This window comes from Panthera tigris, chromosome C1, assembly GCF_018350195.1.
Source record: "Panthera tigris isolate Pti1 chromosome C1, P.tigris_Pti1_mat1.1, whole genome shotgun sequence".
Lineage (NCBI taxonomy): Eukaryota > Metazoa > Chordata > Mammalia > Carnivora > Felidae > Panthera > Panthera tigris.
In genome coordinates this window covers 185213071-185237444 of record NC_056667.1, presented here as the reverse complement: position 1 = coordinate 185237444, position 24374 = coordinate 185213071, and the positions used below count along the sequence as shown (strand labels likewise).

The following is a 24374-nucleotide window of genomic DNA, read 5'->3' as shown; positions in this document are numbered from 1 at the left end:
TTTTAAATTTTTTTTGTAACGTTTTATTTATTTTTGAGACAGGGAGAGACAGAGCATGAACAGGGGAGGGTCAGAGAGAGGGAGACACAGAATCTGAAACAGGCTTCAGGTTCTGAGCTGTCAGCACAGAGCCCGACGCGGGGCTCAACTCAAGGACCGCGAGATCATGACCTGAGCCAAAGTCGGCTGCTTAACCGACTGAGCCACCCAGGCGCCCCCATATTTTCTTTCTTAACTACAGTTTAGAAGTTAGCTTGCAATACCCTCTTATTACCATTTATACCTTCTACTAAACTGATGTGCCAATTAAACTAATAACCCTCACTTTTTAAAGTAAGCTCTACACCCAACATGGGCTGACCCTGCAATCAAGAGTCACACACTGTAGGGGCACCTGGGTGGCTCAGTCAGTTAAGTGTCCGACTTCGGCTCAAGTCATGATCTCATGGTTCCTAAGTTTGAGCCCCGCATAGGTCTCTGTGCTGACAGCTCAAAGCATGGAGCTTGCTTCAGATTCTGTGTCTCCCTCTCTCTCTCCCCCTTCCCTGTTCATGCTCTCTCTCTCTCAAAAATAAACATTAAAAAAAATTTTAAGAGTCACATGCTGTAGCTGCTGAGCCAGCCAGGTACCCCTAATGCCCTCACATTTTGAGTCACCCTTTTATTTTAATCATTTAGGTTTCAAGAATTAATATTAAAGCCTCTTTTGGGCCAGAATTTGGTTTGACATTTCTCATGCCTGATATTTTTCTTCTCCAACTGAATGTCATTGAATTTTTTTGTCCTCACTCTTAAGAGGCTTTTACTGTCAAAATGTTTTTGCATTGACTGGTATTCCCTCAATTTTTATTCTAAACTGTCCTTTTTTTTTTTTTAAGTACCAATATGGTGAGTATTTGGTTCTTAGATCTCATTCTTTTTTTTTTTTTTTTTTTTTTATTTATTTTTGAGAGAGAGAGAGGCAGAGTAAGAGCAGAGGAGGGGTAGAGAGGGAGACACAGAATCCGAAGCAGGCTCCAGGCTCTGAGCTGTCAGCACGGAGCCTGACGCGGGGCTTGAACTCACAGACCGCGAGATCATGACCTGAGGTGAAGTTGGACGCTTAACCGACTGAGCCACCCAGGCACCCCAGATCTCATTCTTATAATGTCTTTATTATTTTTTAATTTTTTAAATGTTTATTTTGAGAGAGAGAATGCTTCACCCCACAAGTGAGGGGAGGGGCAGAGAGAGAGAGGAGAGAGAGAATCCTAAGTGGGCTCCACACTGTTAGCTTGGAGCCCAACGCCCGCCTTGATCTCACAAACTATAAGATTATGACCTGAGCCAAAATGAAGATTTGGATGCTTAACTAACTTAGCCACCCAGGCGGCTGAATAGATAAATTTTAATACATAGGATTCAACTTTTCATCAGTTTAGAAAAGTTGATTAGTTACCATTTCACTATTGAATTTAAAAGAAAACTGATGGTTCTTTTCAATTCAGTTTGTACCAATTGTGGTAGAGGTAGAGATGGGAACTCAACATAATAACTGTAAAGCACATCCAGAATAATTGATAATGGAAATTTTAAAAAACAAATTACAATGAAAATGTTATTAGCTGCAAACATCAAAATGGTGTGGGGGAGGGGCGCCTGGGTGGGTCAGTCAATTGTCCGAATTCATTTCAGGTCACGATCATTCAGTTCCTGAGTTAAAGCACCATCAGTCTCTGCTGTCAGCACGGAGCCCACTTCAGATCCTCTGTCTCCCTCTCTGCCCCTCCCCCACTTGTTCTCCCTCAAAAATAAACATTAGAATAGTAATAATAAATAAAATGGTGTGGGGAATATGGCTAGAATACTAAAAGAGTGTAGTATTTTAGAGAGTAGAGTATAAGAGTGTAGAGTAGTGTATACACAGGAGTTTAATATATAATTAAAGCAATATCCAAAATCATTAAAGAGTTACTCCATAAATTGTGTTAGGATAACCAGTAAATTATATGCAGAAAAATAGCAAAAGAATTTTGCCTCACATGATGTACCAAAATTCCAGATGGATAAGTTTCCGGGGTGGCGGGGGTGGGGAGAAACACCTCCAAAGAGGAATTTCTCAGTTCACAAACATGACAAAGGTAAAGATGAAACAGGTTTAACTATATGAAAATCAAAAACTTCATTGCAATTAAAAAGCTTAAAAGATAGAACTGTACATTCAAAAAAGCAATGAGGTATGAATGGGCAAGTCACAAGAGAAAAGAGAAAATGTTCAACTTCACTAATTAGGGAATAAAGTTACAAGGTTCCACCAAAATACCATTTATTTTTTTATGAGAGACTGAGTGGGAGAGAGAGAATCTCAAACAAGCTCCAAGTTCAGCTCAGAGCCCAGCTTGGGGCTTGATCCTATGACCTGAGCTGAAATCAGGAGTCAGATGCTCAACTGACTGTGCCATCCAGGTGCCCCTCACCAAAATACCATTTTAAAATCTTTGCACTGCATTAATTTGTTAGGGTTGCCATAACAAAGTACCAGAAACTGGGTAGCTTAAAATTCTGTTATAGAGACTAGCAGTTAGGAGGTCAAGGCATGGGCAGGGTTATTTACACAAAGGTCTCTCACTTTGGCTTGTGGATGACCATCTTCTATCTTCACAAGATCCTCCTCAGTGGGTAATTATGTCATAATCTCTTTATAAAGACGTCAGTCATTGGATTAGGGCCCATCCTAATGACCTCATTTTAACCTTAAGTACTTGGGTAAAGGCCCTATCTACAAATACAGTCACAATCTGAGGTAGTAGAGATTATTGGGGGGGGGGGGGGGGTGGACATAGCATGCCCCAAACAATCATAAGCACTAACACACAAAATAGTTCATTTCATAAATGTAACTTTGGGTAAATCTCACATTAGTACCTGGCTAGGTGTGAGAGGGTTTGCTAAATTTAAAACCATTTTGAAAAAAACACATTTTAGAAACTAATTTTGGTAGTATATATAAGATTTTTTCAATGTTCATTTTCTTTCACCCTTATAATCTTACTGTAGGGATTCTAAATTGCTCTCTGCACATGCACTGCAACTTTTATCTGTAATAGAAGAATATAGTTGATGCCTATCTTGCAGGTTGTTAGGATTAAGTGAAAATGTATGTACAGCGCTTGGCACAATAATTAGCCCACTATGATTAGCTATCATCCTCCAAAGACCAGGATTCCCTAGGTTTGTTTAACATTTAAGTGTGCTAACTGTATCCTGAACAGCTACAAATTTCACAATTTATTGTGATTTCTCCCTCTGAAATATTTACCTTGTATTTGGTGATCTTGGCCCCAATGTAAAGATTTAAGTATTAATGGTTTTAAAGCATCTTCAAATCCATTAAGAAAAGGGGCTTAAGAAATGCAAACTACCACAGATACTTTGGAAATATGTATTCCTCATCACTTTTTACCCATAATTGTGCATCTGCATAGGGCTGGGCAATATACGTTGCTCTCCTGTGCAAGTGTGAGCAGTAAAATTATGCTTAATCGTTAATGTTTGATTTTATACATTTTCCACTGTTTGGAATGAATAAGCAATCATTTTGTTCAAGAAACAAAATGGGAGGAAGGGTGCGAGGTCAGGATTGGCAATCATTTTGGTCCATTGAAGTGTAGTTTGAAGATTTTGTTGTTCAGAGGTTGTTTCCTGGCGCTTTTCCCTCACGACCTTCCATTTCCTTTTTTTACAGTTCATCTGGCCTTAACACTGAAAAGGACCGGCTTAATGCCAAAATGTTTAACTGTGTAGGGTATCCACTTCCTGTCTCCAAAATGTTCACTCGTTTAAACTTTCAAAATCTTGAAAATTCTTCCAATCCAATTTCAGGGTGTGTGAGTCCCAGCCACTAAAGCCTTAACTAGTTTAAAATAGGTCTCAGAACCTTAGCAAATGCTGAAATCCAGACAATTAATAATTTAGGGCTACATGATAGAAGTGGTGCTTTTATTTTATTTATTTTTTTTTAAAGATTGTTTAGTGGTTGCATTCAGGGCGCAGGATATTTTGTATCATGCTTGCCTCACTTCTTCTTGTATCCAGCGTTCCCAAATATTTTTAAAGAGCATGGACGAGACTTTTCCACAGTACTTACATTATTTCCTAAGACCTAGACAGTGGACAACATGGCCGACAGAGCCGCCGTCCGCAACTTCCCCACCTCCACCTTCTGTCGCTGAGCTCCCCACGCGGCGCCTGCGCACACGGCTCCTACGTTAGTCTCCTTCCATCCCTGCGCTCCAGTGACGCGCCCGTGCCGCCCCGCCCCGCCCCGCGGCGGGGACGCGCTCGCAGCGTCACCAATATTTTCGAGGAGAGTCCAGACGCTGCGGCTGTCAGCTCCATTTTGTTGTTGGAGCTCGTGGCAGCCAGCTGGGCTTACTCTGTCGTCGCGTTGCAATCTTTTGTCTTCTTCGGCTTGGACGCTCTGGCCAGGAAGGTAAGACTCAGGAGGAAGCGGGCTAGGTGTCAAGACCCTTTTTCTGTGCCCGGAGAGCGCCCTGTGGGGCATACAACATCTAGTACGACGACCCTTCCCCCTCCTTTCCTCTTTCACCCTCTTGGGTCGCACGGAGGCGGCCCGCTTGTCTTCTCTGCCGAGACTGTTGCCGCGAGTTTCTCCTTGAACCGCGACTCCCTGGACACTGGCGAGGCGTAGTGACTTGGCTGAGCTGGGAGGGCTTGGCCGGACGCCCGTAGGCGCCATTTTGTCGTCGGCGGCCCTGGCCACCTCGGCGGAACTGTAAGATGGCGGCGGGGCGGAGGAGGCGAAGCTTCCTGCTGTGGGTGGTGTTTACTTGTCTCTTGGAATGTGCATGTCAGCCTCCTGTGAGGAACTGTGTTCCTAGCAAACAGAGAAAAACGCATTGAGCTGATACGAGGCGACATCACCTAAGGTCTACTCGAGTCTTAAAAGATTTAGTAAAGTGAAAATCACGAGTGTCTTTGCCCTCGGTGGCGTTAACAAAAATAGGGTTTAGAAAAAGGAGAAATAATAGGATATATTTGAAGGAGCGTGTGAGAGCAGTCAGGCTATCAGACATCTTATGCGTTGGGGTTTTTGCGCCCTCGATCCCCCAACATGTTGAGAGCAACCTTCAGAATATTTTGACTCGGAGTTGTGTGCAGAGACGTGGTGGAGCCCCAGCAGTTAGTACTGGTAAAAACGATAGTGGACAATGAAAAGTCATTTATGTGTGTGTGGTTTTTTTTTTCCAAGTTGTTAGGGATTCTTCTTGAAACATTTCTGGAAGGAAGGTGCTGCCCTCCTCTAAGTTGATTATGTAAGATTGCTTTTAAGATAAGCTAGGTTTTGTTATATATATATACATGCCGGGGGAATGGTCATCGAAGATGGTATTTTGTGGTTTTCTAATGCCACCATTGATTTGTGTATAGTAAAAGGCCTTGGGGATATATCTCCTTTACAGAAATACACAATAATGAGTGTTCTGTCGCAAAGAACGTTTCGGATTGCATTTGAGTTGGGAGGCTAGTTTCCGATACACGTTTAAATGGGGAGAGTTACATATGTGGACCTATAGTAAATTATGCTACTGACAGGAAAGGGGTAAGGTTTTTACCAAGTTGATGAATTGGACTTTCCAGCCCTCTCCCCGTTTTTTTCTTTTCCTTCACACTTTCAGTAAATCTTAGCATAGGGGCGCCTGGGTGGCTCAGTCGGTTAAGCGTCCGACTTCAGCTCCGGTCACGATCTCACGGTCCCTGAGTTCGAGCCCCGCGTCGGGCTCTGGCTTGATGGCTCAGAGCCTGGAGCCTGCTTCCGATTCTGTGTCTCTCTCTCTCTGCCCCTCCCCTGTTCATGCTCTGTCTCTCTCTGTCTCAAAAATAAATAAATGTTAAAAAAAAAAATGTTAAAAAAAAAAATAAAATAAATAAATCTTAGCATAACATGGATAATGCAGAATATTGTTAATAGTTTGGACTCCACATTTTGGCGCAATGCTCTCATCGGATTTATCGGTGATTTTAGATTGGCTGACAATGAATTTTGAACTTTGATTTAAAAGAACAATTTAGGGGCACCTGGGTGGCTCAGTCGGTTAAGCGTCTGACTTCCGTCTGGGTCAGAATCTCATGGTTTTTGAGTTCGAACTCACATTGGACTCTCTGCTATCAGCACAGAGCCTGCTTCACATCCTCTGCAGCCACTCCCTCCCCCCCCCCCCTTCCCAGCTCACACTCTCCCTCCCTCTCTTTCAAAAACAAACAAACATTAAAAAATAAATATACAAATAAAAGAACGATTTAGGGACACCTGGCTGGGTCAGTCCGTGGAACACGCAACGCTTGATCTCTACATTGTGAGTTCCATCCCGTGTTGGGTGTTGAGATATTACTTAAAAATAAATATTTAAAGAAACAAAAATAAAAGAACAGTTTAAAAATCACAGCTAGAATGAATTGGCAAAGAAGAGTTTTATTAATTGAAGTGTTCAGTGCTGACAGGTAGGATACTACTTAAAACTTCTCTTTTATGTAGATGAGACACTTGAAGAGAACTTATTGCCCTGATTGGGAGGAAAAAGATTGGGACTGTGGAAAATGGAGAAGCAGCAGCAGTCATAAAAGAAAGAAGAGATCACATAGCAGTGCCCGGGAGAATAAGCACTGCAAATATAATCACTCTAAAACATCTGATAGGTAAGAATGATAATATATATGAACATATATTGCATCAAAATGTTGTATGTCAGTGATACCTCAGTAAAACGGTGGAGAGGGTATATTTTCATGATTAAAATTACAGCATCACTTAAATAAGTAGCCATGAATAGCATTTGTTTCTGTTTCCAATGATGGCTTATAACGTTTCTAAAATTGCATGGGATTTTTTTTTTTTTTTTTGGTGGGGAAAGCAAAAAGTATTAAGAGTACTGTCGGTTTGAGGATATCTAGTATTAGCATAAATAATTAACAATATTTTTTGTTTTTAGCCATTATGTGGAAAACAGGTCCATAAATGAGAAAGATTATCATAGTCGACGCTACATTGATGAATACAGAAATGACTACAGTCAAGGATGTGAACCTGGACATCGCCATAGAGACCATGAAAGCAGATACCAGAACCATAGTAGCAAGTCTTCTGGTAGAAGTGGAAGAAGTAGTTATAAAAGCAAACATAGGATTCACCATAGTACTTCACACCATCGTTCACATGGGGTATGAGCTCTTTTAAAACATTCTGTAAAGTTTATTTCCCCCTTGGGACAGGAAAACTTGAATTTGATTATTTGAGAAAGTTGTGTTTAAAAAGAAGTCATCTCAATTTAACTTGCAGGATTCTTTCTGTGTTTGTGCATTGCATAGGAAACTCCTGAATACAATACATATTAAGTAATAGAGTAACTTTTTATTACTAGTTAGCAATTAATTGTCATTCCAGTGAAACAGTGGAGGTGATTAACTTAGTTTTGTGGTACTTCAAGAAATCTGATTTGTTTTGATAAATTGAAGTTTATCACAAAAGTAGAATAGGCATTTTATTTTTGTAAGATTAAAGGTTTAGGCATGCCTTTTTCTAGCAAAGCATGCTTTCTAATTATTTTTTCATTAAGCAAACCACTTAACAGATTGGAACATTATGGGTTATGGGTTAATTTGAAGATAGTTCAGATGACATTTTAAATGACATAGTGTTATTCTTGTATGCCAAATCTTTTTTTTTTTTCTCCCCAAAATTAGGACTTTAATTTTATTTACTGCTTCAATATTTGTTAGATTAGCTAGGAAGTCTTAATTTGGCCACAGTCTACTTTGACCAAGTAACTATTACATCCTACAATTTTGCAACATTAAATTAGAACACTAGAAACTTAAAATTATGTTTCAGTGAATGCTACAACTAAGCATTTTTTTTTTTTTTTAAGAAAAACAATTGTATTATGTTTTGTTGCCTTGCCACTTTGAGTATCTTATCTGAAAATCTGTTCCTTGCCATGTTTTTCTCCTGTTAACATAAACTATGTGCCCTGTGAATTTCTGGGGACTGAATTTGAAATTGCTCCTGCCAACCGTTTGTGGCCTGGCGTGTATCTGAATGCCTGAATATCTCCCCGCTGAATGAATTTCGTATTCTGCCCTGAATTCACTCGGGTATATTGATTGGCTGGATGATCTTGGTGCCGCCCACTTGACGTTTCCAGAAGAGTCACCGAAGGAAAAGAACCAGGAGTGTAGAGGATGATGAGGAGGGTCACCTGATCTGTCAGAGTGGAGACGTACTAAGTGCAAGATGTATAGAATATTTTTCAACACTTATTAACTTTTCAGATAACATAATCTATATATAAACATTTCAGGGATTTGGAAATCTTTTTTTCTTTCTCTGTTTTTTGTTTGTTTTCCATTTCTTTTGGTGGGTGGGGATTGTGTTTTTTCTTTCTTTAGAAATTTAATATTTGTTAAGCAGAACTTCCAAAACAGTAAATCAAGTTAATAAAATGAACTTAAGAATGAAATTAGACCTAAAAATAGTTATAAATGTTTTTTGACAGTGTTGACCAGTAAAATGTCTAGTGATAAGGAAATTTGTAGCATCAACTAGAATAATGTGCATTGATAGCATTTATTATGATAAGTAAATTATTTCCACTTCTTGGTATGACTGAGCTTTATTTCTCTCTTTTAGATGAAATTGTTGATACTTTAGGAGAAGGAGCTTTTGGAAAAGTCGTGGAGTGCATTGATCATAAAGCGTAAGTTTCCTACTGTAATTGCATTTGGGGAGGTCATCAGCATTAGAAAATTTTAGCAGCTTTAGACTGGTCTGAATGAGATATATTATTATATCCTTTCATTTGGTTTTTTTACTGTAATGTGGGAAATTCCCAGTAAAAGGTACTAGCACTTTGCATTTTTTAAGTATTAGCTATTAGTAGTGTACGTAGCCTTTAATTTTAAGCTGAGAGCAGGTTTTATTGTTTTAGAAAGTATTCTTTTGTTATCCCACTGGGAAATTGTGATCCCCCCTGCCCCAGATCAGTGATCTAAATCAGAACTTTTCAAAGCCTTGGTTTTATGTTAGGGGTATTTGGAATTTTGCTTACCTAAGGCATGTTGAAACAATTATCAGAGTAGTTAACCTAGGAATCTGTATTTTTAGATGCTATCATTGTGATTACACCATTAGGGTTGAATACTCTTGTAAAATGGTATTACATGTTGCTTTATTCATGTTCTTCAAATTAAAATTTCTTGAGATAATGTAAGAACTCTCCTTTTACCTTTTTTGTCTTCTTTTTGAATTTTTCCCCCCTTTTGAATGGCAGAGTTTTTCTAAACAAATGACTAGAGAAGGCTTCCTACTATTGGTTAGTAAGGTTTTGAGAGCTGGAGCTCCATACTATGCTCCTACTATCTCTAAAGTTTTCTGGTAACGTAGACAAAGGAAGAATTTGATAAAATATTTGCCAGGTATTATAAGGAGAAACTGTTATATGTACATGTTTTGAGTCTTAATTGGAATACAAACTGAAGTGGTGATATCCCCAATGTTCTTATTAAATTACAACTATTAACATACATTTTAGTAGAAGGACCAAAACATTCATGTGAGTGGTGGTTTGATGAAAAAAATATGCATCGTTCTCATTATTTACATTGAGTTGCAGTTATAAGAGAGTACTTCCATATAGTACATCTGATAAAACCAAATGTTAGACCACAGATTTAAGAAGATAAATACAGTGGGTCAAAGTAGAAGTCGCACAGTTTGAAAAGAGTGATAGGAAAATGGAGTAGGACATCATCTTTAACATTTTTTTTTTGACTTGGACTTTTTCTAACAGAGGAGGTAGACATGTAGCAGTAAAAATAGTTAAAAATGTGGATAGATACTGTGAAGCTGCTCGCTCAGAAATACAAGTTCTGGAACACTTGAATACAACAGACCCCAGCAGTACATTGTAAGTATAAAAACAATTCAGAAAATTCTGTCACGTAGATTTGAATTGTAAGAAGCTGTACTCAGTTATTTTTCATATGTTTATAGCCGCTGTGTCCAGATGTTGGAGTGGTTTGAGCATCATGGTCATATTTGCATTGTATTTGAACTACTAGGACTTAGTACTTATGACTTCATTAAGGAAAATGGTTTTCTACCATTTCGTCTGGATCATATCAGGAAGATGGCATATCAGATATGCAAGTCCGTGAATTGTGAGTACTTGGCATATCTTTGAGAATGAGAATCTTGAGTTTGTTGAGACTGATCTAGTGCCAGACTGATTGGGATTTTTAAATAAAAAATGGGATCTAACCTATAGGTCTTAAAAACCTGGCCTAGGGGCGCCTGGGTGGCTCAGTCGGTTAAAGCGTCTGACTTCAGCTCAGGTCACGATCTCGCGGTCCGTGAGTTCGAGCCCCGCGTCGGGCTCTGGGCTGACGGCTCAGAGCCTGGAGCCTGCTTCCGATTCTGTGTCTCCCTCTCTCTCTGCCCCTCCCCTGTTCATGCTGTGTCTCTCTCTGTCTCAAAAATAAATAAATGTTAAAAAAATTTTTAAAAATAAAAAAAAAAATAAAAACCTGGCCTAAGAGTAGGTATGAGGAAGATGTTGATAACCAGCTGCTGGTCAGTTCATTGCGTTTTATTCAGTAAGTAGTATATTGTCTATCGTACAATAGTACATTGTCATAGAGAAGACTGTAATTTAGCTTGATTCTTAAAAATACTAACCCGGAACCACTGGGTTAAAGAATGATAAATCTTGGCTTTGTAAGAGAAAGATACTTCTTTCTTTACTTTTTGAGTAGTTAGCTGTTAGCTGGCGGTGGACTAACTGAAGGTAGTGGGTGGTTTTCTAGCCAGCTGTTGGCAGAAACAACTTTCTTGTTGTCAAAGTTGTTGACAACTTTGGACCTGTGGAAGAGGCATCAGAGAGGTTTTTTGTTGTAGGGCTTTGAGTTTGGTTAGGTTTTTGATTTTCCAATTACAGTAGTTGTTTGTTTCATTCTCAGTTCTGCACAGTAATAAGTTGACTCACACAGACTTAAAGCCTGAAAACATCTTATTTGTGCAGTCTGACTACACAGAGGCATATAATCCCAAAATGGTAAGTCTTCAGTGTATTAGTATTTTCATAGTTAGAAGTGAATATTTTATGCCTCAAGGTATTATGCCTCCTTAACCCATGAATTACGATTTTCAGAAACGTGATGAACGTACCTTAATAAATCCAGATATTAAAGTTGTAGACTTTGGAAGTGCAACATATGATGATGAACATCACAGTACATTGGTATCTACAAGGCATTATAGGGCACCTGAAGTTATTTTAGGTAAGTTACTTCTTAATTATGGTTTGGGAACTTCTATATATATCTTTATTGAAGCTCACTTTAAAATTTAGAATTCTAGTCTTAATCTTTATGGCATTTTTTAGGTCTTCAAGGAATATTGAAGTCTTTTTCTGACAGTTTGCTTTGCTTTGCAGCCCTGGGATGGTCCCAGCCGTGTGATGTCTGGAGTATAGGATGTATTCTTATTGAATACTACCTTGGGTTTACAGTATTTCCAGTAAGTGACCGTGATCTGTTTCGATGGCTTTGCTCAAGAAAAGTGCTTGTTTGTGTGGATGAGCCCTTTATTTATTTATTTATTTATTTATTTATTTATTTAGTCTTATGTGAATGAGCACTTTAATGCAAAGTATGCACATTTAGGTAGCTTTTTTTCTCCTTGTAGACTTAACTGTAGATGAGTATAAAGAAATGAAAGTCCTGTGACTCTGATGCTATTGGGTATTTGTATTTCCCTTCATAATTTATTATTTTATTTAAAAACATTTTTAAGGATTTATAAACAATTATGCTGTTGATTTAGAGAAGTCATTGGTGACCTTGTTCTGTGTGCCTTGATATTTGTTATCAGCTGTAACTTGCTAAAAGTTTGCCCTTTTTTAGTAATCACCTTCCTTGTGACCTCTTTCTGGACTAGAAGTGTAGCAGCTGTGTTAAATGAGATCAAAGTGCACAATGTGCTTAATAAGTTCTGTTTGTTATTTTAGACACATGATAGTAAGGAGCATTTGGCAATGATGGAAAGAATTCTTGGACCTTTACCAAAACATATGATACAGAAAACGAGGTATGTTTAAGAGTAGGTACATCTTTCGTACCACTTGGTTTTATATTCTGTTTAGAATTTTATGAAATGGTGAAGTTTGACAAATGCATCTTCACTTAAGTAATTTTCCAAGTCTCTAGAAAAGTGTTAATCTTTGATCAATAAAATCATCATAAGTGATGAAACCAATCACTTTTGCTAGATGTTTTTAAGTTTTCATTGTCAGCATTATAAATGAATGGGTATTTACTTTTAGGAAACGTAAATATTTCCATCATGATCGATTAGACTGGGATGAACACAGTTCTGCTGGCAGATATGTTTCAAGGCGCTGTAAACCTCTGAAGGTGAGCCTGGCCCATTTAAGCCTGGGCTTAAATTATCAAAACCTTGAATTTCCCTTCTTTTTATGGTAGAAAATAAAATGGTAATAAATGGTAGTAGAAAAGATTGTTGACTGTATTTCTTTTCCTTTCAGGAATTTATGCTCTCTCAGGATGCTGAACATGAACTTCTCTTTGACCTCATTGAGAAAATGTTACAGTATGATCCAGCTAAAAGGATTACTCTCAGAGAAGCCTTAAAGCATCCTTTCTTTCATCCCCTGAGAAAAGATACATAGATCTGTAACAGTATAGCTCTCTTGAAGAGATTTTATAGACTGTATCAGTCTTAATTTTTAAATAAGTTATTTCGTATAGCTTTTGTAAATTTCTTACATTTTTTTTATTGCCATGTTTATTTTGCTTGGATAATTTGAATTGTTAAGTAAATAGCTAAAGTAATGAACATTTTTTCCAGTAATTACTGTATAAAATGATTTATTCAGAATAAACTTTTTGCGCTTATGAAATTTAAAGGAATCTATAACTTGGTTTTAGCACCATTTTTCTTCGTGCATAGATTTCCATTCTTGGAGGTTTCCTTAAGTCTTCAGAAATAGTTAGCTGTTTGCATTTTAGGGATTGCTAGCATTGGAGCTTCTTCCTTCCTTCTTAAAACCAAATGTTAATGAGCCCACATTACAGGACACAAAGAAGTAGAAATTAGTCCCCAGTTTTCTTCCTCTCTTTATTCTAACCTTCCCCACCCCCCCCACCCCCCCCCACCCGCAGTAGGATACTACAAATGGCCTCATGTCCTATGCTCAAGACTGATAATGAATGACCGAAAAGCTTCCAGAGGGGTACCTGGCTGGCTCAGTTGGAAGAACATGCAACTCTTGAACTTAGGGTATTGAATTGGAGTCCAACGTTAGGTGTAGACATTACTTAAAAAATATAAAATCGTAAAAAAACTTAATGAATAAAAATAATTTCCAGAATACTTGGCAGCCAAGTTTAAGTTATCAAGTGACTTGACAAAAGTCAGGCTTTTGCCGATGGTTTCATTTATATTTGATCCATTTAGGACTCTGCATCAGGGTTTTTATTTTTTATTACTGTTTTTTAAGACTTTGGGATGTCTGGGTGATTCAGTCAAGCATTTGACTTTTGTTTTAAGAGCAAGAGAGGGCACAAAAGATAAAGGGGCAGAGAGCGAGAGAAGCAGGACTCGCCTGGGGCTCATGTTTTTTACCTGATGTCAGACTCACTCACCAACTGTAAGGTCATGACCTGAGTCAAGGTCAGATGCTTAACAACTGAGCCACCCAGGTGCCCTAAGCATCTGACTTTGGATTTTGGCCCAGGTCATGAGTGAGATCAAGCCCTGTGTTTGGCTCTGCCCTGGGCATGGAGACTGCTTGAGATTCTCCCTGTGCCCTTCCCCTGCTTGTGCACATGTGCTCTCTCAAAAAAATTTTTAGAGACTTCTAAGAGTTGTAGTAGGTTCACAGCAAAATTGGGAGGAAGGTACAGAGATGGATGTACCCTCTGCCCCCACACGTACATAGCATCCTCTGTTAACATCCCTCACCAGTGGGTATGTATTCTAATTGAATCTATGTTGACATAATCACCCAAAGTCCATAGATTGCTCTAGTTCACTTTTGTGTAATACGTTCTTGGGTTTGGACAAATGTGTAATCCATCCATCGTTGTAGAATATGGAGTATTTTCATTGCTCTAAAAATCTGAGCTCTGCCTATTATCTCTTCTTCCCCTTCCATACTCTGGCAACCACCAATCTTTTCACTCTGTAGTTTTGCCTTTTCTAGAATGTCCTATAATTGGAATCAGTATTTGGCCTTTCAGATTGGCGGCTTTCACCTAAGTAATGTGCATTTAAGGTTCCTCCCATCTTTTCATAGCTTTATAGTTCATTTTTTAGTTCTGAATTAGTATTCTATTGTCTGGGTGTAGTATAGGTTATCCACTTACCTACTAAAGAACATCTTCCTAGTTTGACAATTTTGAATAAAGCTGCTAAAAATGCCCATGGACGGGTGTGGGTTTTTTTGTTTTTTTGGACCTAAGTTTGCAATTCTTTTGGGTAGAAAACAAGTGATTGCTAGATTAAATGATAAAGATACATTAAGAGTTCTTTGTAAGGCACCTGGGTGGCTCAGTCAGTTGAGTCAACCAAGTTGACTCTTGGTTTCCATTCAGGTCATGATGTCAGACTGCATTCGAGCCCCACATCCAGTTCTGCACTGACAGTGTGGACCCTGCTTGGGATTTTTCTCTCTGTCCCTCCCCTGTGTGTGCATATGTGTGTGGTCTCTCAAAAAAAAAAAAGTTACCTGTAGATTTGGGATAAAGTCCTTTATTAGACCTGTCTTTTGCAAATATTTTCTTCAGTCTGGCTTGACTTGTTCTCTTGACCTTTCACAGAGCAGCAGTTAATGTTTAGAGAGTCCAGATTGTCAGTTTTTTTTCATGGGTTATGGCATTACTGTCTCTAAAAAGTCACCATACTCAAGATCATCTAGCTTTTCTCCCTAGGAGTTTTAAAGTTTTGTGTTTTGCATTTAAATCTAATCCATTTGAGTTAATTTTTGTGAAGGATTAATCTTTGCATGTGGATGTCCAGTTCTTGCATTGTTTGTTGAAAAGAGTTTTGGGGTTTTTTAGAAATTTAAAAATAAAATTAACGCTGAGATTTTAAGCAGATTTTTAGGGCATAGTATAAATTTTTGTTGCCAGAATAAGGATCTCAACTCCAGGTCCATACTATTTAGATTGAAAACTAGCCCTTACTATAAGCTGCATGACTTTGGAATGTCACTAAGTCTGTTCTTGACTATATTATTTGTAAAACTAAGGAATATTACAGTATTTATCTCAGAGTTACAGGTATGTTTAATAGACGAAAAGCACAAGTGGAATAGTGGCCTGGATTATACAAAAGCTATTAGCTCTGGAAGGAGTCACATATTAACTGGTATTTTGCATGTTCCTTTGGTCCCCTGCAATACAATAATCTTAGGGTTAATTTGCACTCAAAAATTACATTAAGGTGGCCTGTGCAGAGGATTTCTCTGAATTTTTTTCTTAAGAGTACACTCTAAATGATAGTACATTTTAAATAAATTGACCTTAGATAATCTCAAATTACATACTGTAGTCCTAGTTTTTGAGTTACATAAATTTTGCCATTGCAGATGGTGACCTGCATATTCAGTTGTACTAATTAACAGCCTTTAAGATGTAAGAAAAGTGGATTGGTTACATGTTTGAAAGTGAGATGCATTAGATTGAATGACATAAACCTTTAAGGGCCTATAGATCTTTGGGGTGCCTGAGTGACTTGGTTAAGTGTCCAACTCTTGATTTCGGCTCAGGTCATGGTCTCACGGTTTCGTGAGTTTGAGGCCTGAATCGGGCTCTGCGCTGTTAGTACATAGCCGGCTTGGGATTCTGTGTCTTTGTCTCTCTCTGCCCTCCCCCACTCGCAGTCTCTCAAAATAAATAAACCTAAAAGAAAAAAACATGGGTTTAGATACCTTTAAAAGCAAGGAAGTTCAAGCTTTGAGGCTTATCCTGCCCCTCGGGAATGGTGTCCTAGGGCCAATTTGCTAATATCCCGTTGGTCAAAGAAAGGCATGTGGCTGGGTGCTAGCATCTGCATCGGAGGATATTACAAGATTACATGGCAAAAGGTGGGGACAAAAGCAGTGGTAGAGAATTTGGACCATCAGTGGAATCAATCATCCATCTTAACTGTTCCCAGTCTACAAACAGAAGTCAGAGTGAGCCTGTTAAAACTCAATGTCAAGTTACCCATCTCAAAAGCCAAAGGCTTCCATATCAGTCTACCAAAGTCGTTATAATCACCTTTACAATATCTACTGTCTGGGATGCCCGGGTGGCTTAATAGGTTAAGCGTCTGACTCTTGACTTTGGCTCAGGATGTGATCTCGTGGTTCGGGAGATTGAGCCCTGCATCAGGCTCCACACACCACACACAGCCTGCTTGGGATTCTGTCTCCCTCTCTGTCCCTCCCTTGCTTGCTCTCTATCTCCCTTCCAAAATAAAAAAAAATAAACTTTAAATAGATAATATCTTCTATGCCACTACATCTTTCTGACAACAATGCCAGCTACTTTCTCTTCTGTAGTTCTGTGGCCTCACTGGCCTCCTTATCCTCAAACATACCAAGTATAGTCCTTCCTCTTCTGGGTATACACATTTCACTCTCCTTCAGATGTTTATTTCAGTGAGTCCTTCCCTGACTACTTAAAATTGCCACAACCTCCCTTAACACCATCCATATTTCCCTTCTCTGCTGTTTCTCTCTAGGAGTTTACTTTTACACCTTTGAGAGGTAAGCTCCGTGATCCCAGAGATGTTTCAATTTGTTCACTGCATATCCCAAGAACCTATAACAGTGCCAGGAAGATTGAAGATGCTCAGTAAATATTGAATAAATAGGTAACCTTTTTTTTTTTTTTTTTTTTTTTTTTGGAGTAAAATTCTTAGGAAATTAGGGAGAGGCCCATGTAGATAATAACCCAGGGAAGATTATGCAAGCAGAGGAGATAGTAATTGCCACAGAAGCAGAAGCATCCTTAGTATGCTCATCGTACAGCAAGACCAGTATAGTTGAAGCTGAATGGGTGTTAGAGTGTTAGGAAATGAGGTTAGAGAGAGATCCAGGGGCTAGATTATGTAGGGCTTTGTAGATCATGGGGGGGGGGGGGGGGCGGGGGGGGTGTTAAGATTTTATTTCTAAGTAATCACACCCAATGTGGGGCTCAAACTTCAACCCCAAGATCAAAAGTCACATACTCTACTGACTGAGCCAGACAGACACCCCTGCTTTGTAGATTATTTTGTTCTGGATGAGATAGGAAGTCACCAGAACGTTCTGAATGGTTGCAAAAGTGGTTGCTTGCAGTCCTGGCTTATACACTACTAGTGGAAGAAAGAGTATTGCCTCCCTTTCAACAGTTACAGGAAAGGATTCCTGGAAAAGTTACCATGCCTTGGTTTTGCCTTAGAATAATCCCAGAGGGGTTGGGAGAAGCAGAAGGGAGGAGACAGGGAGTATAGACCAAATAAGATTGGCTGTGAGATAATAATAGTTGAAATTAGGTGATGAATCAATGAAGGTTCACTGTATTTTTTCTTCTATATGTTTTAAGCGTATATGTTTGCTATCGTAGTGAGAAAGTAGGTAACATGTAAATGAATGGGTGTCACTGCATTCTAGTAAAACTTTACAAAAAGTAGTGGGTGGCTGGATTTTCAAAAGATGTTTGACTATGTGTCTTTGTATAGTCTTTGACTATGTGTTTGACTACGTATATATTCTTTGGGTTTATCTTTTTTAGAGATGCATTCAGCTTCTCAAATCTGAAGGTTTAGATCATTTGCCTAATTTGGGAGTTTTCAACCATATGTCTTTGAATACTTTTTCAGCCTTGCCCACTTTTTTCTTTCTGGGACTCTTGACATGAATACTAGATCTTTTGTTATAGTTCAAAAGGTCCTTGATCCTCTGGTCATTCTTTTCCCATCTATTTTCTGTTATTTAGATTGGATAATTTCTATTATTCAAGAATACCGATTTTTTCCCTCAATTCCTTCCTTTCTACTGTTTAGCCCATCCCGTGGGGGGTTTTCCCCCCAACTGTTGTGTTTCTCAGCTACAACATTTCGATCTGGTTCCTCGTGTCTCATATTTATTTGCTGAGACTATTTTTCCTTTTTTTTTTTTTTCAAGTGTTTTTGTAATTGCTCATTACAGCATTTTTCTGATGACTGCTTTAAAATCATCGTAGGGGGGCACCTGGGTGGTTCAGTCAGTTGAGTGACCAACTCTTGATTTCGGCTCAGGTCATGATCCCAGGGTCATGGTATTGAGCCCACGCTCAGTGTGGAGCCTGCTTAAGTTTCTCTCCTTCTACCCCTCTCCCCCAAGCTCGCTTTTTCTCTAAAAAATTCAAATCAAATCAAGTCATCATCGGGTAATTCCAAGATCTGTTATCTTGGCATCTGTTGACATTTTTAAATTATATTTTCTTGATCCTTGGTCTGACAAGTAATTTTTTTATTATGATTGAAACCTGAGTATTTGGGGCATTTATAAGACTCTGGGTCTTACTTAAATATTCTATTTCACTAGGACTCCTCTGATACTACCCTGGTGGGAAAGGCAGGGGAATGAGGAGTCCAGGATCTCCACTCAGCTTATGTTAACACCCAGGTCAGAGAGGAGTTCCACCTCACCTCTGGGCAGAGTTGGCAATTCTGACTCCGCACTGCATGGGAGGGGCAGGCCTCCAGCCCTGCATGGGAGGGGCAGGATTGCTTCATTACCTATTACCTCAGATGGCCTGACTGACCTTGAGTGGAGTGGCCTCAGTCCATGTTGTCTGTGGACAGCATGAAAGTTCTGACTCTCCACATGGCCTCAAAATGCCACACCAGCAGGAAGAGGGAGGGGTATCTCATTACTACAAATGAGGATGAAAATCTCCAGATGGATACAACAGGGAGGAGTATTATCACCCAGCAGAGATGAAAGCCCCAGCTCCCTACTCAGCCTTCTCTGGTACCACCTAGTCAGAGGTTGAGTAATTTTGTCAGAACCTTGGTAGGGTGGAAATCTCAGATCCCCACTTGAATTTTGCTAGCTAAAGTGGAAGTAGAACCATGTTTTTTTCTGTGGTGTTTGGCTGGAGTAGAGCAATCAATTGTATTTTTAAAAGTTTTCTATTAAGGGGGCGCCTGGGTGGCTCAGTCAGTTAAGCATCTGACTCAGGTCATGATCTCACAGTTGGTGAGTTCAAGCACTGCATCCAGTGAGCTAAAGTCCCGCTTCAGATGAGCACAAGCGCTGCTTTGGGTGAGCTCATGCACCACTCTGGGTGAGCTCCCTCGCTCTTTCTGCCCCTCATGGGATTCTGTCTGTCTCCTATTCTCTCTGCCCCTCACTCACTTGAGCCCCCCCCCCTAAAATAAAGTATTGGGGCACCTGGGTGGCTCATTTGGTTAAGCCTCTGACTCTTGGTTTCGACTCAGGTCATGATCTCACACTTTGTGAGATTGAGCCCTGTGTTAGGCTCTGTGCTGACAGTGTAGAACCTGCTTGGGATTCTCTCTGTCTTCCTCTCTGTCTCTGTCCCTCCCCCACTTGCTCTCTCTCGAAAATAAATAAATAAACTTAAAAAAATTTAAGCGAAGTATCTGGTACTCAATAAGTTGTAGCAATTACTAAAAAAAAAAGTTTTCTGTCAAGGGGCACCTGGGTGGCTCAGGTTGAGTGTACAACTCTTGATTTGGGCTCAGGTCATGATCCCAGGGTTGTGCAATCAAGCCCTGCATCAGGCTCTGCACTGTGGAGCCTGCTTGAGATGCTCTTCCTTTCTTTCTCTCTCTCCCTCTGTTCTTCCACCATCTCAAATTTGTTGTTTTTGTTTCTCTTTTTTTCTTTTCTTGGCTGCTCTTTTCCTGGTCCTTTGGCTAGAGAGAGCAGACTTTATTGAGGATTTTTGTCTGTGCTTATTGATGTTTCCAGGTTGCCAACTTCTCCAGCATCAAGTCTAGGATAAAGAAAAGCCAGGGAAAACTCACAACCATGTCATTCCTAAGATCCAGATAAGGTCTTCTTACTTTTGTTTTATATATAATGCTTAGGGTTTTTAGTTGTACTTAGTGGAAGGAGCAAAGTACTTCAATCTGTCTTTCTGGAAATGTCTCTCATACTGTTTACATTTCTGATCTCCATGTTTCAATTTGGGGATTTTCTTCTGGTCTGTTTTCCAGTTTACTAATCCTCTTTAGTTTGTCCAGTCTGCTGTTAATTTTATCTATTGAAGTCTTAATTTGAGATATATTTTCCTCTAAGATCAGGAATAAGATAAGGTTGTCCACTCTCACCACTTTTATTCAACATATTACTGGAAGTCATAGCGTCAGCAGTCAGAGAAGAAAAAAATAAAATGCATCCAAATTGGTAAGGAAGACATGAAACTCTCACTATTTGTAGATGGTATGATAATACATGAAGATAATCCTAAAGATTCCGCCAAAAAAAAAAAAAACAACAACAACAACAAAAACACCTACTAGAACTGATAAATGAATTCAGTGAAACCACAGGATAAAAAATCAATATACAGAATATTGTTGCATTTCTATACACTAATAATGAAGTAGCAGAAACAGAAATTAAGAAAATAATTTTGAGGGCACTGGCTGACACCAGCGGAGCCATCCAACTCTTGATCTGGGGGCAATAAGTTTTAGCCCCATGTTCAATGTAGAGATTACTTAAAATCTTTTTTAAAAATCTCATTTACAATTGCACCAAAAATAATAAAATACCTCGGAATAAACTTACACAAGGAGGTGAAATACCTGTACCTTGGAAACTATAAAACATTGACGAAATAAATTGAAGATGACACAAATGGAAAGATATTCCATGCTCATTGATTGGAAGAATACTGATAAAATGTGCATATACCCAAACTAATCTATAAATTTAATGCAATCTCCCTCAAAATACCAACAGAATTTTTCATGGAACTAGAACAAATCACACTCCAATTTATATGAAACCACAAAAGACCCCAAATAGCCAAAGCAATCTTGTAACAGAAGAACAAAACTGGAGTTATCACAATCCCAGATTTCAAGATATACTACATTGGTGTAGTAATCAAAACAGTATGGTACTGGCATAAAAATAGACACATAGATCAATAGAACATAATAGAGAGCCCAGAAATAAGCCCACATTTATATGGTCAATTAATCTTCAACAAAGGAGGCAAGAATATACAATGGGAGAAAGACTGTTTCTTCAAAAAAATGGTAATGGGAAAAGTGGACAGCTACATGGAAAAGAATGAAACTGGACCACTTTCTTACACCATACACAAAAATAAACTAAAAATGGATTAAAGGCCTAAATGTGAGACCTGAAATCATAAAATTCCTAGAAGAAAACATAGGCAGTAATCTCTGATATCAGCCAAAGAAACATTTTTCTAGATCTATCTCCTTTGGCAAGGGAAACAAAAACAAAATTAAACTTTTAGGACTATACCAAAATAAAAGGCTTTTGCATAGTGAAAGAAACCACCAACAAAACACAAAGGGAACCAACCCACTGAATGGGAGAAGATATTTGCAAATGTTATATCTGATAAGGGGTTGATATCCAAAATATATTTAAAAGAAAACTTATATAACTCAACACCAAAAAAACAAATAACCCAATTAAAAATGGGCAGAAGACATGAACCGACATTTCTCCAAGGACACCCAGATCGCCAACAAATGCATGAAAAGATGCCCATCACTCATCATCAGGGAAATGCAAATCAAAACCACACAGAGATACTGTGTCACACCTGTCAGAATGGCTAAAATCAAAAACACATGAAACAAATGTTAGTGAGAATGTAGAGAAAAAGGAATCCTTTTGCACTATTGGTAGAAATGCAAACTGGTGCAGCCACTGTGGAAAACAATATGAAGTTCCCTCAAAAAATTAAAAATACAATTACCATATAATCCAGTAATTACACTACTGGGTATTTACCCAAAGGAAACAAAAACGCTAATTCAAAAAGATACATGCACCCTTATTTTTGCTGCAACATTATTTACAATAGCCAAATATGAAAGCAACCCAAGTAACCATTGATAGATGAATAAAGAAGATATGGTATATACACACAATGGAATATTATTCAACCATAAAACAATAATGAAATCTTGCCACTTGCAACAACATGGATGGATCTAGAGGGTATAAAGCTAAGTGAAATATCAGTCAGAGAAAGACAAATACCATATGATTTTACTCATATGTGGAATTTGAGAAACAAAACAAAACAAAGAAAAAAAGAGACAAGCAACAACAATAAAAAACCAGATTCAACTACAGAGAACTGCTGGTTACCAGAGAAGAACTTATGGTGAACACTGAGTAACTACGGAAGTGTTGAATCACTATATTGTACACCTGAAACTAATATAACACTGCGTGTGTGTTAATTATACTGGAATTAAATAAATAAATAAAAGAAACCTTAGCCTCAAGTGAAAACCAAGTGGTAAACAATTGCAAACTGTCTGTTACACCACAATTCTTTAGATCAGAAATTTATGAATACATTTTATAATTTTTTTTCATAGCACAACTTTCAGTAAATCACAAAGCAGGTTTACCAACAGACCCAAGCATCCTCAGTGTCTGTGCAATAAGAAGCCAAAAGCAGACAAACCTATGTTCAGTAATCAATGCTTTAATATTCTATCATATTTGAGAAAGACTTAGCCAATGAATTCAACACAATTCATCATTTAGCTTAGCAAAACTCCAAAATTTCAAATTTTGAAAGCTTTAAATAAAACTTATTACTCAACCTCCTTGTTCTTAACAATTGTCCATGAAAACTTTATGAGATAGACAAAACTATCATTTGAAGTCATCTTTTTGCTGACAAATTGCAACACAAGTAACACAAGTTTATTTGACCTTTAATAAACTTGATAGAATAAAAGTTTTATTTTAATGCTGATAACTCTGAAGACATGTCTATTTTAAGTAAACCAACAAACTTAAATTACCTTTAATACCGAATATGTTGCACCTGTGTCCACTAAAAATCAATTATTCCCCACCATCAATTTCATTTGGGACTCCTGTGGGGAAGTCTGAAGTGGGTGGTTTAAAGCTGGGGAACTCTTGGGCCCCTTCATGTTGACTTGAGAGGAACTACAGTTTAACCTCATAAGGAGGTGGCCCAATGGCTTGGAGTGCATTTTGCTTTTTGATAGTGAGGGCAAGGAGCAGGAGCTAATGGCATGGGGGACACTGAGGACTGTATAGGAGGGGGCAGAGCCAGGCATGCTGGGGGTGGAGCAGGAAGTGGCGGGAGTGGGGGGCAGAGGTGGCAGGGGTTTCAGGAGCAGAGCCCAAGGTAGATTTAAAATTTGGACTAACATTCCTTTACCTCCATCTACTATCTTTCCCTCCTGCAAAACAGGCTTTTTCTCTGGTTGTTTTTCAGCCCTCTGCACCATCTATTCAAAATATGTCCTAATGGACTTTAGTTGGGGACAGGAGTATTCCCCATCTTCCTTGTCAAAAGTTAAGAACAAAGAAACAAATCTATAACTAAGCCCAGAGTTTCCGCTGTTAGCATTTGTTCTCCCCCAAAAGTCGGGAAGCCTTTATCAACTGAACCAAACAGCTTCCTAGACAAGCTAAGAGAGCCAAACCCAAACCCCCTGTTTGGAGGCAAGCGAATAGAAGGAAGAAATCCAAGAGAGCCATTCATGGCCATTCTTTCCTCTGAGGTTAACACATATATAGACCAGCTGGTGTTCCAATAAAAATCATTTTCCTCTTGGTCATAAGTTTATAACTAAAAGTAGACCAGTCAGTTGATATTCTCTCTCGGGGGCTTTGGGAGGGGATAGAACTAGCATTCCCTATTTCGTGTATACATACGCACACAAACACAATTCCAACAGAGATCTCCCCAAAGGGACCCTGGCTTCTCATTCACCTCCTTCTTCTTTCCAATGGTACCTTTACAAATTACAAGGGCTCCTGCCACAACTCAAGCTATGCTAGCCTGAACAAACGGATTATGAAAACCCAGAACAAATGGTTCAAAAGAACTCAACAGCAGGAAACCAAGCACCGATGGGGTCCAATGTGCAATTATCGGGGGAACTTACCAGGAGTCAGATTTCTAAGGCCCACCAATTCTAATTTGTTTTTCTGCTTCACCAAATGCTGCTAAAGCAGTCAATGCCAGTTCAGGGCAAGCAAGCAAGTCCTCCAAACACAACAGGTTTCAGCAGCTGCCAAGGACTTCTTTCTGTCCTCCCCATCCAG

General features: G+C 38.8%; 1 protein-coding gene across 1 annotated transcript; it reads left to right on the top strand.

Annotated features, from left to right (window-relative positions):
- The first annotated feature begins 4393 nt into the window (after positions 1-4393).
- On the top strand, positions 4394-12980 carry CLK1 (CDC like kinase 1). Its single transcript, XM_007090013.2, has 13 exons — positions 4394-4471; positions 6536-6696; positions 6990-7218; positions 8202-8292; positions 8687-8753; positions 9846-9962; positions 10049-10215; positions 11014-11108; positions 11205-11334; positions 11490-11572; positions 12063-12142; positions 12378-12468; positions 12600-12980. Exons 2-13 carry the CDS (start codon positions 6536-6538, stop codon positions 12741-12743), a joined length of 1455 nt encoding a protein of 484 aa, XP_007090075.1. The 5' UTR covers positions 4394-4471; the 3' UTR covers positions 12744-12980.
- The last annotated feature ends 11394 nt before the right edge of the window (positions 12981-24374 follow it).